The sequence below is a fragment of the Trachurus trachurus genome, assembly GCF_905171665.1.
Source record: "Trachurus trachurus genome assembly, chromosome: 24".
NCBI lineage: Eukaryota > Metazoa > Chordata > Actinopteri > Carangiformes > Carangidae > Trachurus > Trachurus trachurus.
In genome coordinates, this window is record NC_139910.1 from 26,698,935 (window position 1) to 26,717,078 (window position 18,144).

At 40.8% G+C, this 18,144-nt stretch overlaps 2 protein-coding genes across 4 annotated transcripts in view; one reads left to right on the forward strand and one right to left on the reverse strand.

The window, feature by feature from the left end:
* Positions 1-8,081, forward strand: part of fam49a (family with sequence similarity 49 member A) — a 46,272-nt gene extending 38,191 nt beyond the window's left edge. For all 3 annotated transcript variants that reach the window (XM_084001180.1, XM_084001181.1, XM_084001179.1), the window contains 7 exons: positions 1,432-1,568; positions 1,756-1,833; positions 2,764-2,880; positions 3,327-3,406; positions 4,108-4,234; positions 5,577-5,647; positions 5,740-8,081. In XM_084001180.1, the coding sequence (XP_083857306.1) occupies positions 1,432-1,568; positions 1,756-1,833; positions 2,764-2,880; positions 3,327-3,406; positions 4,108-4,234; positions 5,577-5,647; positions 5,740-5,803 (674 nt within the window). In that variant the 3' untranslated portion in view covers positions 5,804-8,081. The remainder of the gene's footprint in view (positions 1-1,431; positions 1,569-1,755; positions 1,834-2,763; positions 2,881-3,326; positions 3,407-4,107; positions 4,235-5,576; positions 5,648-5,739) is intronic.
* Positions 8,082-10,977: 2,896 nt separating this feature from the next.
* On the reverse strand, positions 10,978-15,959 carry fbxo16 (F-box protein 16; the record flags this gene model as incomplete). The annotated part of the gene is made up of 7 exons (XM_084000797.1): positions 10,978-11,238; positions 11,633-11,744; positions 13,428-13,693; positions 13,818-13,982; positions 15,339-15,545; positions 15,678-15,713; positions 15,861-15,959. 7 exons carry the CDS (start codon positions 15,957-15,959, stop codon positions 10,978-10,980), a joined length of 1,146 nt encoding a protein of 381 aa, XP_083856923.1.
* Between the last annotated feature and the right edge of the window lie 2,185 nt (positions 15,960-18,144).

Genomic DNA, 18,144 nt, shown 5'->3' on the forward strand with positions numbered 1-18,144 from the left:
AACAAATGTACATGGGCGAGAGGAGCGTAACCAAAACAGCGGAAAAGCGAGCGGACTTGCACAGTTCCCTACTGTCTTTCTGTGTAAATATCTCATGTTACAACATGAAAACCTGCGTCCTATATATGTATTTTCTTTTCAAATTTAGCTGGTGCGGCTTATACTCAGGTGCGCAAATTCGCTAACACATGGGATACTTTTTAATTTTTTAAATCAGCTAGCTATATATTGGGGGGGGCATTTTCAGCACATCTGAATATTGGGGGGGATGTGGCCCCCCCAATGTATATAGTAATTACGGCCTTGATGCTGCTACATATACGTACCATGGTGCATGGACAGGACATTAGTGCATGTACAATTGAAGTGCATCACAATACGTATATGTATATAAAAATCACAATCATACAATCACAATACACTATACTCAGCGTCAATACTGCTTTGAGTTCAGGAGACCCACCGAGGATGACTGAATGGGTCAGAGTCAAAATGTCTAATAGTCCTGGCTAAATAATGGTGGAATCTTTATATATGTATGTGGTGTTAAATTATTATAAATGTAATCGCATTCAAAATGAATCAAGAAATCAGTAGTTCCCACATATGTACAGAAGTGAGTGAGTGGTATACTGCAGTGCAGCTCACAATCTTGCAGCTACAAATCTTGGTAGAGGAACCCTAACCCTAACCCGCTACCTTTAAACCACATCCAAACCCAACCCATGAAGTCCCACTGCTCCTATTAAACACCTTGGCTACACAAGTCACTCACTTTAAAAGTCATCCCAGATTGTATTTACACAGATGATGTATTTGCATGAAAGCTGATTGGAGATAATCTGTCATTTTTGCGTGACGAACCCGTCCATTTGGATGCACAGCGCTGGCTCACTGGGCTCCTGCTGGTTACTGATGTGATGCAAAGCAACACAACGATAACAGATTTTGCAGTGATCATCCGTCCACACATTCAAATTGACTCCATGTCCCTGTCAGTCACAGCTCTGATTAATGGTGAAATGAGAGGCGAGGTTGTGGCCTAGGGGTTCACAACTTTAGAAATAATGGCTGCTAATGAGGCTGAATAAGAATTACTCATTACTCAGTGTTTTTTTTTATCTTTTCTCATTTCTCAGCTTTTTTCTTTTCTTAGTATTTATTTCAGCTGACACAATCCAGTAGCAGGGAATTAATATAATCATATTTTTCACTTGCTGATTCCACATAAAGAGTTTATCCTCTAGGATGGGGACAGAAACTACATTCATGTCTATGACAAAATTAATTCACTAATTCACTACTCCTCTTTGTTAAATGTGACTGAACATAGATTCTCAGCTGGAAAAGTCTTCTGACATTTGAAGGTCTCACATCTACACAGCAGCTGACCTCTTAAGTGTGTGTGTGTGTGTGTGTGTTTTTCTGCAGAAGAGGCTCTGCAGAGTTTATTGGAGTCCCTGACATGTCCGCCCTTCACACCCACTCAGCACCTGGAGAGAGAGCAGGCGCTGGCCAAACAGTTTGCAGAGATCCTCCACTTCACTCTGCGCTTCGACGAGCTCAAGGTCTCTGCTGGAAACACACACTGCTTCATCTCCCAAACACACACACACTGTCGCACACAAATACTCTCAGCCCCTGTTCCCATAGAACATCACACGGTGGCATATCCAGCTGTCTACTTGTGAACTAATGTGCTGGTTCTGTTTGTCAGTGGAGCTTGAATGTCCTGTTGTCTTGTTTTCCCTCCAGATGAGAATTCCTGCCATTCAGAACGACTTCAGCTACTACAGACGAACCATCAGTCGAAACCGGATAAACAACATGAATGTAAGTTGTTCACAAATTATATATAGATGAATTAAAAATAAGCTGGCGCCAGGGTTCTCAGATCTGCATATTTATATCTTTGATATTTCTTTATTTAGTCCCCAGTGCTTCTCTGTCTGAGCAGGAAGTGGTTTTCAAATGACACAAGAGAAAACCACGGCCACTGTGTCTTGATGCGTCTGTTATGGCGCATCAGAAACCACATCAAACTGATTTCATTGGAGCTATTAGAAATTAAAGTGATAGTTCACCCAAAATTGAAATTTCACTCATTATCTACTCACGCTCATGTCGACTAAGGGCTGGGAGAAGTTTCAGAGTCCTCCGTGGCTTCTCTGAGTTACAGGGGGTCTCGGCGTAGCAGTGCATGTCCATATAACGGTTGCAAATGGATCCCAACTGTCTTCGTAACAAAAAGACACACCAAAAAACCACGGAACCAGCGTAAGCTCCTCTTCCTGGTTCGTCAAATTTGGACGAACCGGGAAGAGGAGCTTCTGCTACAAAACAAGCTTGAAATATAGACTTTATTTAATTTTTTTCGAGACAATTTCGCATTTCGGGGCTTCAATACAAGACGGACATTACATACGAGCAGCATGGAGGTATTTGGATGTTTTTTGGTGTGTCTTTTTGTTACGAAGACAGTTGGTATCCATTTGCAATCGTTGGACATGCACTGCTACGCCGAGAAGCCACGGATAACTCTGAAACTTCTCCCAGGTCGACATGAGGGTGAGTAGATAATGAGTGAAATTTCAATTTTGGGTGAACTATCCCTTTAAATGAATGTGAAAACGTTATGACTCCTCTTCCAGCAGTGCAGGGACGCCTCCTCTGTTCATGAATATAAAAGAGATTCCAGCGCATTTTAAATTGCAAACACACTGACACCTCTAATTGTTGTGTTGTTTGTTTGTGCACCTGAAGTTGGACATTGAGAGTGAAGTCAACAATGAGATGGCCAACAGGATGTCTCTGTTCTACGCTGAGGCGACGCCCATGCTCAAAACTCTCAGCAACGCAACCACAAACTTTGTGACAGAGGTGAGGATCACACCTGTCATCTCTGTTGTTACTCTGACTGTCACACTGACGCTGTGAAACTCCGTGGTTACATTCTCTCCCTTGTTCCCACTTACTTTCTCTTTCACAGACATCATTTAAATGTAACTCATATTTGCTTTTCATTATTATCTCATAGCGTGGTGAATGTGCAGGTCACAACTTGTCCACCAGAGCGTTGTGGAGTTGTTGGATTGTGTATTTGATGAGTTTGATGAGGGAAACCAAGAAATCCCATTAAGCCTCCGTAGCGTAGCTCTGAGCAGCTCGCGGCTCTGCTCCGCCGTTCTAGAAATAGCTTGCACCGACAATTACAAGTAACGAACCTACTGCTAAGACTACAGGGATTATGGCAATGTCAAAATTTTTGAACTATTCCTTTAAAGTTGTTTAATTCACAAAGTGATTAATCTGTGTTTGTTCTGCAGAACAAGACTCTTCCACTGGAGAACACGACAGATTGTCTCAGCACCATGACCAGTGTCTGTAAAGTCATGCTGGAGACGCCGTGAGTCACAATGCTACACACGCACACACACACACACACACACACACACACACACACACACACACACACACACACACACACACACACACACACACACACACACACACACACACACACACACACACACACACAGAGCTTCTCGGAGGCCTTGAAAAAGCTCAGCAGTTTGTAGATTAAAAGCATTTTTCAAGACCTTGTCAGTCAGTAAAATGTCCTTGTGATTGATGTGAGTGTAGAAAGTTGATTTAAAGAAGACAGAATAAGGACACAACACAGTCACACATCCAGCTACGCACCAATAACATCACATATTTTAAAGATATTTCTCGGTTCACTCATTCTGTCAATCACACGTTTCAATTAGAGCAAAGTGTGATGTATCAACCTGCAGGACTGGTTGGTGAACTAAATAATCACCAGTCAGTGAGACGGCAAACCCTGTCAGTGCATCTGTTTGTTCTTTTAGAGAAAATATTCCATCCATTTTGTTTAATGCTGTCGTGGTAATGAATGCAACAGACCTCAGAGCAGCAGCAGCAGCAGACAGCTTGGTTTTTAACAAAATGCTTCAGCAGCATTCCCCTGTCAGTCAGTCCAGATGAATGTTTGTGTTGGGTCAACCTGTCGACTCAAACTTGTTGATTTGTCTCACTTCCAGGTTTAAATCTTCTCCCATCTCGCTCTTCTTTCTTTCTTTCCAGGGAATATTCGAGTCGTTTTAGCAGCGAGGACACGCTCTTGTTTTGCATGAGGGTCATGGTCGGAGTCATCATTCTTTATGACCACGTCCATCCCAACGGCGCCTTCAACAAGTCCTCCAAGATAGACGTACGACACACACACACACACACACACACACACACACACACACACCCCGTCTGGCTTAAATGGCCGAGTCTCGCTTATTTGAGTGAGAGTTCAGTTCCATCAACATGGCTAAGATTAGCTCCACCTCGGTAACCATGGAAACATGGTTCTGGCTAAACCGGACACTTCGAGCTAAGCTCAGACTTTCCGTTCCATCAACCTGAGCCTCAACTCCGTTCCATCAAAGTGGTTAACACGAATGCCAGCCTTGTATCCATGGTGACTTATGCTGCCGGCCAATTCTGGTCTGGAGCAGGATTAAGGTGAAGATTAACTCCATTTATGGTCAAAAAATGTCCAGAAGACAGATCTGCTGGTGTTTTTAAACACTCACCGTCATGTAGCTAGGTAATGATAAAATGATAAGATATAAAATAATGAAATTCATATTAAAAAAAAAAAGTTAACTAGCCTATTAAAAAATGTAAAAGATAAAATTCATTAAAAACTAATTAAAAAATAATAAAATGAAACTGAGGCATTTAAAACTGCTATTCACTATCACTTCATCTCCTTGAATTGATGGATTTAGTAAATATGATTTTCTGCAGTCAATTCTGAATATGTGATGAACCATATGGAATAGTTGATAAATGTGATAAATATCACTTGTTAAAATAAATTAATACATTTTGTGCATTTATTTAGGTCTTAGGCTAAATGAATTGTTAATAGGTGTGAGTGACTATCTATATTCACTTTGTCCCTTTGGTGAGGGGATTAAAGTATCTTTTTGGACTTTTACACCTTTATTTCTTATTTTCTTTTGTATAATAGTAGGTAGGTAGGGATACTGTGGGCGTGGTTAACAAGCTGCTGTGTAAAGTTACCCAGCAGGCCGTTCATCTGACCACCTCCCTCACTCAGGGTGTCAGTAGCTACAGCTTTTACTATACAGAGTCGTTTTAGTAGTTTAATCACTGTTTTAACAGACAATCCATCTAGAGCAGTGTTTCCTTTTCTTCTTGTACAGTCCTTATATTCATCATAAATCTCCATAAGCAGTGTTTAGTAGCTGTGGAGAAGCTTCGGTGCATTGGTTCCCTTTGCTTTCGGCCATTTTATGATATTTTCGGCACTCGACTGGTGTGGGCTTGGACCAGGTGAGGCTTGAATTAGCGTCAAGTGAAGCCAGCTGATCTGGTTTGATGGAACGGGTCGGGGCTAGGTTTGGAGTTCTCGCTAATTCGAGCTTCAAGATTACACCATAGTCTGGATGTTCTTAGCGACTTTGATGGAATGCCGATCTGCTCTGTGATGCAGATCTTTCTCTCTCATTCTGACTCTGTTCATCTCCTCCCAGATGAAAGGCTGCATAAAAGTCCTGAAGGACCAGCCGGCAGACAACGTGGAGGGCCTCCTCAACGCCCTCAAGTAGGTTAAACTGTCTCTGTTTAAACGCTGTGACACAGAGCTGCGCTGCTGACGGCCTCCTAATGCTCTGTTTATCATTCACCTCTCCTCAGATTTACTACAAAACACCTGAACGACGAGTCCACTCCGAAGAACATCCGGACGATGCTCCAGTAATACTCTTCTCTTTTTAAAAAAGTAAAATAAAGTAAATGAATATAAATAGATATGAAGAGGATCAATGCTCTGACCTCAAATAAGATGTATATGTTTACATTATTTAAAAAGACTCGATGTTAATACTTGTGTGTATTTGCATAGTCATTCCCTCCAAGTTATTGAAACCTGCAGAACATGTACCTTGTACTTTGCAAAAAGAAAATCACATGAATTGCCTCTACTGTTAACAGCACAGACGATGGATTTGTCAGCCTTATATTATGACTGAGCTTCGCAGGCAGCACTTGGACATGAATCAACAAGGCTGCTTTTAAAAATGTCCTTAAACAAATCTTTTTATTTGACAATGGAACTAGTTCAGTCAGATTCACCTTTGTTTCTTTGAAGCAATGTAAATCGTTTTGGGTTTTTTTTCTTTTGAAACAAACAAATCAACATGAGCAGCAAGTGAAGTTCTATCATCCTGTGTTTTCACTTGATTTACAAAGAATGAGATTTAATGACAATATGAATCAATCAATGTTTCAGAGGACATTTCTGTTGCAGTGAAGGGCTAAACACTGAAGGCAGGGAAGGGATTGATCGGTTTTGATGGATTGGGGGGAAAAAAGCATTTTATATTCAGCTGTTGTATTTTGTCTTCTTTTCAAACTCCAGCCTTGTGCATCTAATGATAAAATAAATCCACTGTGAACGTTAAAACACACATGCACATTTCAGTGAGATCCAGTTTGTCCACGTTTTGCTGATTTTAACGTGTCGTGATGACGAATCACAAACTCCAATCAGCCAACCAGACGTTACGTTGAACTGCTTAGTGGTGATACTCGGTGATCGTTGCTGTTCTGACATGTTTTAAGTGAAGTGACTCTTTGTGGCTTTTGTATTATAACAGAAAACCCATTAACCTAAAATAAATGCCTCAAAAAAATCTAAAATCCAAAATATACATGTGCTTTTTAAGAGAACATGTTTTTTTTTTCTTATCTATTATTTCTTTTCCTTTTTTTATCTTTTCAAGGCTTCAATTTTCTTTTCTTTTTAAAAAAAATCAGATTAACCTTCTGGATGTTTTCCCAGAAGAGTTGATAAAATAATTCTCACCTCCACTGGAGGGACAAATGTGACCAGGCTGATTTGTGTTACCGTATATAAATTTTGATATTGATCATCATATTTAAAGCAACATTTGAGTTTGCCGAGCCCTCGTAAACCCTGTTGTCTTCTATACGTCAATCAACCCCTTTATTTCATGATTTAAACAGAGAATTTGAAATTAATGTAAATTTGCCTTAAATTGGACTGTAGATGAGGAATGACTTGAGCCTTCAAGCTGCTGTGTGTGTCTGATCATTGTCTTTTAACACACAGGACCTGTTCCACTGTGTGTCCCTCATTTTACTAATACTACTCCACCTGCTTAAACTCACCTGGTCGGACAATCTCCTCATCTGCGATGGGTTTTTACATTTAAATAGTGATCTGTGTTTTTCAGTGATCATTCTCAATAAAGACAATGAGTTTGTCTTTCAGGATGCTACTACCAGTTGTTGTATAATCTACTTTTCCACAGGAATAACTGAGCAGACATTTACCATCTTATACAATAATGACTCCATGACTTACCGCACCATCCTCAACCCTCTGATCCTATTTCATGGAACTCTCTCTGGCTCACCGTGGAGCTCAGCTTTGCCTTGAAGACAGAGCATAAGCTGTAACCACTTCATATTATTTCCACGCCATGGGGTTACTTTCATTTTCTCCCATAAGCCACTTACTATACTGCACACTGTACCACACACACTCCTGCCCTTTGATTAACATGTCATCATCCAATTAACTAAGATTCAATTAACATGTCGGGTATCTACCATTCATTTAAGTCTTGTTTATTTTTGATCCTCTCTATTTAGTAATATATATGTGTGTAGGTGTGTGTGTGTGTGTGTGTGTGTGTGAGCTATTCTTTGGATGCAATGTTTTATATGCAATAAGTGAAAACTTTACATGGCTGAGACTTAAAGTGCGGTGTACGTATGATATTGATATTTCATATCTGACTGAAGTGTTGTTGTTTTTTAATAAAAATCACATCCTCTGTCATGATTGATGTACACGAAGCCCCCCCCCCCCCCCCCCCCTCTGCCCAGGACATGATGCTACTGTGTGTTGAATGCAAGATGATGATGTTTTGAATACTGAGACAAAATCTGTTTTTGTTTTTTTTTGTCTTGAACTGACAGTTACTGTTTAATATTTTTGGAGTTCAGACTCACTGTTTTATATAAATTGCTTTTGGCTTTGTATTGCATTGTGAATGGGATGTGTGGATTGGATAATAAAGGTGGTACATTTCTTATACAGACCATGTCTCCATTGACTTACTGCCTATGTGTAGTACACAGCTGCTAGGCTACTTTGGTATATTATACATCTGGTGCTCGTACAATTTAAAGTTATCCTGTGGAGTTATTTTATGTTTATGTCTTTATTCAGTACACTGCAAAAACTCAAAATCTTACCAAGAATATTTGTCTTATTTCTAGTCAAAACAAATCTCATCATCACATAAAAACGTAGCTTGTTTTCAGACACTTATTTACTTCTTTCATTCATATTTTCACTTGAAATAATCTGATAGTGGGGCAAGTTTTTCTTTCTTATTACAAGCACAAAAAACTTGCTTTCACTGGCAAATTTTTCTACTTATTTCAAGTGAAAATTTGTTTGAAAGAAGTGAAAATTATCTAACAAGTTGATTTTAGGTGATGAATCTTATTTTAAGTGGGAAGAGATTAGTTTTGACCAGAAATGAGACATTTTGACAGAAATAAGACAATATATTCTTTTTTGCAGTGTATCTCTGCCCTATGCTGGCACAATGCTACTTTTCCTGATGTATTGTTTGGATCAGGTGGACTGTGGGATGTGGGCGACCTTGTGAGGGAAGACAAGATATTAACAAAACAGGAACACACTCCATAGCACTGGTAGTGTTTGTTTTATAGGTGTTTAAATCAACACCTAGTAAAGTAAGCAGTGTTGTGTGTTTTTTAATAGCTGTTTTCTAGCAGCTTCATTCTTTTACACCATGAGCTGTCTCCTGCAGAGCAACATCACTGTGAACTCTTATTTCTATCACTTCTTGTCTAACCTTAATTTTAACCATTGATTAAAGGGATAGTTCACTCAAAATTCAAATTTCACTCATTATCTACTCACCCTCATGTGGACTAAGGGCTGGGAGAAGTTTCAGAGTCCTCCGTGGCTTCTCTGAGTTACAGGGGGTCTCGGCGTAGCAGTGCATGTCCATATAACGGTTGCAAATGGATACCACTTTTCTTGCTTCAATACAAGAGGGACATTACATACGAGCAGCATGGAGGTATTTGGATGTTTTTTGGTGTGTCTTTTTGTTACTAAGACAGTTGGTATCCATTTCCAACCGTTATATGGACATGCACTGCTACGCCGAGACCCCCTGTAACTCAGAGAAGCCACGGAGGACTCTGAAACTTCTCCCAGCCCTTAGTCGACATGAGGGTGAGTAGATAATGAGTGAAATTTGAATTTTGGGTGAACTATCCTTTTAAGACAACTGTGACACTCCCAGATGCAGTTGTATTATGGACTACAATATTAGTCACAGATGTTACATAGGGGCAATTTTGAGTCAGCATCTTTCCCACACACACTTTGACACATGGACAGGAGGAGCCGGTGATCAAACTTAAACAATTTTTAGCTGTTTGATTTTTAGCTGATTTTTATGCCAAGCATGAAGCATGAAGGAGAGTCAGACACATGTCATAATCATTATTTATTATTAGTTATAAATGTAAATATAAAATGTTCTTCAAGATTTTCTGCCTCTTTAGTTATTTACACAATACATCATAATTAGATGAGCAAAACGTATTCAGCCTCCATCCGTGGCAATGCAATGCAGGCAATGGAGCTGTAGTTCTGCTGTCTTCCTGATGAGGGCGACATCCTTCACTGCTCATCGTGGTTGTGGAGCCGGCACAGTCCACGGCTGCACCCCGAACAGTGGTGTACCTGGGATGGGATTGATGATAACACTTTAAAAATGAGATCTCCACTTAAGAAGTAGTTAAAAAGCTTTCACAATTACGTTATATTCCTCGATACACCAGAGTACCTTGAAATGTTCTGTCTGTGGTCTACATCCACTGGTGAAAGAAACCTGTTATGTTTTAGTTTGTTTTTTTGTGTTTGTTTAGTTACCAAAGTTTATTTGTTTCATTCACTGAAAAAAAGAGAAACAGTTTAATTAAAAAAAAAAAAAATCCTGAATGAAAAGGGGCAGAAAGAAGTGAATTTATGTAGTCTACCCCTTTTTTCAAGAAAGCCTTTAAATTATATAATGTATGTATCAAAACAAAAGAAGAAGAAAAAAAATAGAACAAAATAGATTAGAATAATGGCTGCAGACCAGCCATCAGCTCATCATCCTGGTAAATTCCTAGGTCCGAAACATGTCGTCATGCAACATTTCTTTTAAAATACCTATCCACATGCAGACATACATGAATGCACACAGACACATGAGCATGAGCTAATTTCAGTGTCCCATACTTCATTCAAATTTGTTTAAAGCAGAAGTAAGCGGAATGTTTGTGTTAATATAAGTCTTAAATAGTTCTATCTTCCGACAGCAATCACTTCTATAGAGTGTTTGGTCTGAAACACGGGTCTGTCAGTCACTCTGCTCTGCTGTAAGCCGAGGAGAAAACTTTCTTTATATCCTACAACCTTTATCCAATGAGGAGAGAGAACGGCATAAAGGGGCGGTCCTCTCTGTGTGTGCAGCCAAGGGATGCGCGTGAATGTGGTGACGTAGGGACGAGGGCGGGGACTGCTAACTCCATTGGCCGGATCGCTTACTTCTGCTTTAACACCAGATTGTATTTCTGTATCATATTAGTTTTAATTATTTTCTGAATATAACGTTTGATCCAGATTCTTTGGTTTTCAGTGTAATAACAAACCTGAACCTGAAAGACAAACTGTTAAACAAAACTAATCTGGGTTCAGTCTGTGACTTTCCTGCTGAATCAGTTGTTTTCTCATCTCTTCATTTGTCCTGAGGTTGTATCTTGCTGTGTGGTTACATCACCCTGAGCCCAGAGCGCTGTCGGAGCAGTCTACTTACTGGGAGAGCTGCGCTGTGAACGCTGGGATGCCCTGAGCGCCTCCAGGCTCAGCCGGGGCACCGCCGACCTCACCGGCCCCGGACGGATCCCAGCGTTCCACTGGGCCAGGCGGAGGAGGCTCTTGGCGGTCTCCTTGGTGACGGGGTAGTCGTTGCTGTGAGACGCCCATTGAGTTTGACTTTGGGTGTGACGATACTGATGGTGGTGATGAAGAGGAGGATGCTGGGGTCTGCAGTTGGAGCTGAGAAACATCTAAAGGAGGAAGACAGAGGTTCTTAGAAAACAGAGGTTTCCTCGGTTTCCATGTGACCAGAAGGATTAAAAATGATTCTATCCAGACATCAAAATGAATGTGTGATGTTTCACCAAAGCCTGAATACTAAATACCATGGTGTCCTCTATCTCACCCCTTCCTCAAACCTCATCATCAGCATAATTTGGTTTCCCCCTGTCACCTCCCTCTCTGAGCCGCTCATCATTAACATGCGGCTCTGTGTAAACGCTGCTCCATAATGCATGATGCCTGCTGGTTGCACAGTCCCCAGGGAGCCCTCCGCGTTTACCCCCCTCCCTTTGATTCAGGCAAGGAGGTCACAGTCACAGTGGGGTGTTGGTGGTGGTGATGATGAATGAAGCGTGGCTTTACCAGAGATTTGGCTTTGCGGAGTTTGTAATTTGCCTCAGACAGTGATTTCTTGCCTCCGTCGTCTGGCGTCGGAGCGCCGCTGCGGCCGGCGGCGGCTGTGCTGCTCATCCTCCTGCAGGAAGACCACCAGTCAGTGAGCAGGTGCTGTGGTATCCAGGTGAACACCTGAGCGGAGCTGTGCTTATTTGTAAAAGACGACGTACTCAACATGTCTTAAAGGGGTAGTTCACCCAAAATTCAAATTTCACTTCAGCTTTATTGGCATGAACAGAAACCCGTTGTTGCCAAAGCACTGCACAAACCACTCACAAATACATTTCAATATAACATATATATATACAGTACATATACATATCTCAATATTCAATAACAAATAAACAATCTATCTACTCACCCTCATGTCAACTAAGAGCTGTGAGAATTTTCAGAGTCCTCCGTGCCTTCTCTGAGTTACGGGGGGGTCCACGCAGCAGTATTTGTCCATGTAATGGTTGTGAATGGATACCAACTTTCTTCGTCCAAAAAGACACACCAAAAAACATCGAAATACCTCCATACTGCTCGTCTGTAATGTCCCTCTTGTATTGAAGCCCCGACATGAGAAATTGTTCCGAAAAAAAATAAATAAGTCTATATTTTAAGCTTGTTTGTAGCGGAAGCTCCCAGTGTCTCGGTTCACTGCTCTTCCTGTGTCAGTGCAAATCTGGCGTGATTTGCACTGACCGGTGGAACAATTTCTCATGTTGGGGCTTCAATACAAGAGGGACATTACAGACGAGCAGTATGGAGGTATTTGGATGTTTTTTGGTGTGTTTTTTTGGATGAAGAAAGTTGGTGTCCATTCACAACCATTATATGGACAAATACTGCTGCGCGGACCCCCCTGTAACTCAGAGAAGGCACGGATAACTCTGAAAATTCTCACAGCTCTTAGTCAACATGAGGGTGAGTAGATAATGAGTGAAATTTGAATTTTGGGTGAACTATCCCTTTAAGTAAAACATTCTTCAAGTATTTTTCACATTTTAGAAATGCATTAACACTGAAACTGATATGTGTGGATTGAAGCTTCTCTGTGAAGACGGATGAATTGATTGGAACTGTAAAAACACTTTAACACCTGACTGAGGTTGATACAATTCAACTGGATAAATGAAGATTTCCCCAGTGCAGTTAAATACTTTTGATCCCAATCTGTTACATGTACTGTACAACATCCACCAGGGTTTATTGTATCATTGTTTGTGGAAATATGAGAAGATTCAAAAGACTTTGGAGCTTGGTATTAACATCTCTCCCCTGTTATCTTTAAGTCCAGAGAAATGTATTTTGGGAATGCATCCCGAAAACTGTTCTCTTTCTCCACTAGAGAAAGAAAAAGGACTGAACCTTGTCTGCTACAAGTAAGTGTTTTAGTGGCTCAAAAATTCAATATTTGCTTTGGCTTTTTTATTCTATTCATCTGATTTATATTTATCTATTATTTCATATGTAATGAAATATTAATTGTATACATGTATAAAAGCTATAAATATATGTTTTAGAAATAGCGATGCGATTAAATTAAGGATTTCTCATTGAGGGAGAAGTAGATGTATATACTGTATATGAAAGTGGTTTCAAATGAGAACTACAGGAAGAAGGTCTATCCATGTTAGAGAGACAGACGGTATATGAAAGTGGCTGAATCCATAGAACAGGATGTGACAAGTACGTCGCACATGTTGCAACCAAATGAACAAATGCATCTTGTTGCCATGCTGATATTGGTAGAGCAGTGTAGACGTTGTCTCACCCTCCCAGGGCGTGCTGGGTGGAGTCCAGGTTGTCCAGGTAGTTGAAGCGTCTGGTGTCTTTGGGGTGTCTGTCAGCGTCTCTCCATGGAGGCAGAGCAGTCGGCTGCTTTTCTCTCATGACTCCAGTCCTGAGGCTGTCTCCCACCTGCTGGGCGGCGGACGCTGGACGCTCCCCAGTGAGGACGGCCGCTTCTAACAGATCATCACGTCTGCTGCTGATCGCTGTTACATCTGGAGTCACACAGTGCTGCAGGGAGGAAACAGTCTGGAGGGAGGGAGGGAGAGACACTTTGTGTAAACACTTTTATCAGTGCATCTTAATGGAGTTACCACATAACAACGCTTTGCTCTGTCTTGTGTTCCAGTTTTCTGGCTGGCTGGTCTCTGACCTGCCGTGGGCCGAGCCGCAGCTCCTGCACGGTCTGGATGTAGTGTCTCTTCCAGACGCCCTGCTCCAGCACTGTGGGGGAGAAGCCGATGCACCAGCCCAGCCTCAGACACTTGGGCATCCACAGCTGGTCCAGCTCCACCATGCTCTTCCAGTGCCAGCTCACCTGACCACAGATGGCAGAAAGAAAAAAAATCCTTCTTTCTTATTTTTCTGTCTTATTTTTAGAATTATTGCTGCTATTATCGCTATTATTATTACTGTTGTTAATGCTGTCTAGCCATTGCTGTCACAACTATTATTATTAACATTTCTATTAATTTAATTAATTACTATGTTGTTATTATTATTATGGCTGATATTACTTTAGCCGAGTGTTTTCCAACCTTGGGGTCGGGACCCCACGTGGGGTCGCCTGGAATTCAAATGGGGTCGCCTGAAATGTCTAGTAATTGATAAAAAGAAATTACTGATAAAAATATTCTTTTAACTAATTATTATTCTTTAAAGAGAAGCAAGTGATCCGGTGGTTTTGGCTAACTTCCTGTCAGCCGATGGAGTTAGCAGTCCCCGCCCTCGTCCCTACGTCACCACATTCACGGGCATCCCTTGGCTGCACACACAGAGAGGACCGCCCCTTTATGCCGTTCTCTCTCCTCATTGGATAAAGGTTGTAGGATACAAGGAAAGTTTTCTCCTCGGCTTACAGCAGAACAGAGTGACTGACAGACCCGTGTTTCAGACCAAACACTCTATAGAAGTGATTGCTGTCGGAAGATATAACTATTTAAGACTTATATTAACACAAACATTCTGCTTACTTCTGCTTTAATGCTGTCTAGCCATTGCTGTCACAACTATTATTATTAACATTTTTATTAATTTAATTAATTACTATTATTGTTGTTATTATTATTATGGCTGATATTACTTTAGCCCAGTGTTTTCCAACCTTGGGGTCGGGACCCCACGTGGGGTCGCCTGGAATTCAAATGGGGTCGCCTGAAATGTCTCATAATTGATAAAAAGAAATTACTGATAAAAATATTATTTTAACTAATTATTATTCTTTTTAAAATTATGATTAAAAACACCACACACAATCTTAAACAACTGTATTCTGTACTTTCACTTTCCTGAATATAAATCGAGTTCCAATAAAATGCAGCATATAAAAATATCTGAGCTGGCGCATCTTGATTGACGCGGGTCGCCAGAAATTTGTGATGTCAAAATGGGGTCACGGGCCAAAAAAGGTTAGGAACCACTGCTTTAGCCTATTATTGTTCATTTCTTTCTTTCTTTGTTACTGCTATCACTATTATTGTTATGACTTCCATAATATACTTGAATTACACGGACGCACACACACCTTGTTCACACTTTGTATGTCTACTATGTTGTTTGTCTTGTATTTCACAATAAAAGAAAAAAGAAAAAAATGAAAAATGAAAGAAAAAGGGCCAGATTCAGTTCCTCAGCTCAGTCAAAGTGATCATTAGGTGAGCGTTTTGTGTATTACCTGTGCACATCGACAGAGGCTGCGGGGGTCCAGGAAGGAGAAGAGGTAGAGGCAGAGGGCTCTGGGCAGCAGGCAGGTCAGGTCAGCGGCCTGCAGGGGGAGCCGTCTGCTCACACTGACGCTCAGGAACCTCAGCTGCTCCACTGAACAGCTCAGCACCAGGTCCTGCAGCACAGCCCTCCTCTGCCTGTCAGACCATCTGTCAAACTGCACACACCGGTCTCTCACATCATGCACTGCTTCATTTTAACTGATCTGGATTCACGCTGTGTCGCCGTGCAACGAAGACCCATCGGTGCATGTGGTGTGTCTCCTCCTGTTTGTGTGTTTCAAACTCACCCACTTTGCCAGAAGAGTCCGTCTCTCTTCAAACACCTGAGGCAGAAGAGGATATTAGTCTACAGTGGAGCAAAAATAACATCAAACTGCATTTACAGGAATAAAACAAGTAAAAAATAGCAGTAGAACTGTCTGGATGAGGATGAGAGCAGATTACATCATATTCATATGAGCTGGTCTGACCTTGCTGTTGGCCACAGGGTGGTTCAGAGGAGTCCAGGCGCTTAGTTTCGTCTGCATCTTGGCACAGTTTGCAGATGATGAAGTTGGTGCATGTGGCATCTCTGGGCAGCAATAGGTTAGGTAATGTGTTGAAATACACAAAAATGAATCTTCTCTTCTGTTTAATTGTGCACATTCCTACATTGTTTATAATGAAGCTTTAACCACTTTACCACTCCTGAGCACTGTAAGGCTCATGTTTAGCCTACAATACAAAGTTATACAACATGCCACGTTTTATCATGCCTCTTATAAATAAGCCTTATAAAGGGAGTCGGGTCATGATAATGTTTATTTCCACTGTTCCTTAATAATAAACAAAGCATCTCCAGCTTTAAGTCTGTCTCTTGTTAAAAATAAGTGTTTGGAAAAACACATAAGAATTCCACAGTGAAAGTGGCAAAAATCCAGCCTGACACACACACACACACACACTTAAAGCTGCAGTTACTCGGCTGCTCAGCACTACACAACACACTCCTCTGGTATTTAACTCACCATCAGTTCTCCTCGGCTGACACAAAGAAGTAAATCCAACTTCTAAACTCACTTTGTGTTCATGTGCATACTCCTGATGGCCTTTGTGTCCGTCTGTCCAACTCTACTCCTTCTCCTTCTCTTCTTCTTTTTCCCTCTCCCCTGTGCACAGTTTACTTGTTTCCATAGTAACAGTCAGTGTGTGCTCTCCTTTTACACCGACTGGCCTTCACAGCCTGTCACACACAGAGGGGGGTGCTGCAAAGCAAACCATGGTGGAGCGTGGAGTATGCGCAGGCCTCAGTGGCTGTAATGATGACAAATGTAGTGCACCAGGCCTGACACTGCAATTACTATAGAGACCATCTGTCACAGATACACTGATGGTGCAAAAACATGTTTCTCAGCTGTATAACCTAGGCTACTGCTAGTAGAAAATACAGTGTGATGCACACTATTGATCACTTATAATATCAATGGACATCTACATGTAGCCTACAACAGCAGTGGGCCAACCTCTGTTGATATATGGTTTTTAAAATATGCATGTATTTAAAATTCACATCTTTATCATATTGTCGTTGTTGCTTTTATTAGAAGTAGCTATTTTTTATATTATTTGCCACTGTATTGTAGCTCCTCCATGAACCTGTTTAAAGCCACATCTAGGCGTTGGCATGGCTCCTCTATGCAATACAGAGATGTGCTGCTGTAACCAGTCAGACCCGCTGCCGAGTGCCCAGTGATGAACCATGTTGGCCCGTTTATGTGAAACAGCCCGTCCCACCAGTCAGAGAAGTTTCCCTTTCAAAAGCAGAAAGGCTGCTCGTGCTCGGATGGGCGATCGCGCGCAATAAAGACAGAAAACCTGCTGTGAAGAAAGAGGGCAGAGCTGAGACAAGTTAGACACAGAGACACGGTGCACCCGGAAACCTGGCAGTTAGGCCTTCAAAATAATACTGTAAAACCTGCCATAGCTAAGAGTTAGACTTTAATATAATTTAAAGTTATGGTGTTTTTGCTGAATACCATCGTCAAATAACATTTCACACAGTTGCCATTCTAATCAATGTTCAGCTACTATTACATCTCGAACACGAAAATCCTCCGATGCAAGTAGGCTATCTGCAAAATGTCAAATGTAGGCTAACGGCTACTCCCATTAAAGGTGTATTTTATTTCATAGCCTACTATAAAATGGTTGATGCTAACACTCAGATAGCCAACTATCTTACAATAATCTTAACTTGCTAAATTTAGTTGAGTATATAACAAATTTAGCTGTTAAAATAAAATATAGAACCACAATTTTTAAAATAAATAAAAATAAAAAATATTAAGAATGAATCCTGACAAAAGCAAGTTGGTTTATAGCCTGTGTAGCCAACTATCTTACAATAATCTTAACTTGCTAAATTTAGTTGAGTAGATAACAGATTTAGCTGTTAAAATAAAATATAGAACCACAATTTTTAAAATAAATAAAAATAAAAAATATTAAGAATGAATCCTGACAAAAGCAAGTTGGTTTCTATAAAAAAAAAAAAAAAAAGAGTGATGGTATAAAACTACTAAACACATTTTTATTTTTCTGACAGTGCTGGGCCGTTTGTAATAAAATTTGTAAATTTGTAATAAAAAAATGTTCTTCTTTACCTACACGTCTGCTTATTTTAACCTCAGGTTGTTCAGCGGGGCTTTTATTTTGACAGTTTTGACTAGAAGCCATTTTTGAAGTCTGGCGGGCTGCTTGACACCAGGCAGAGGA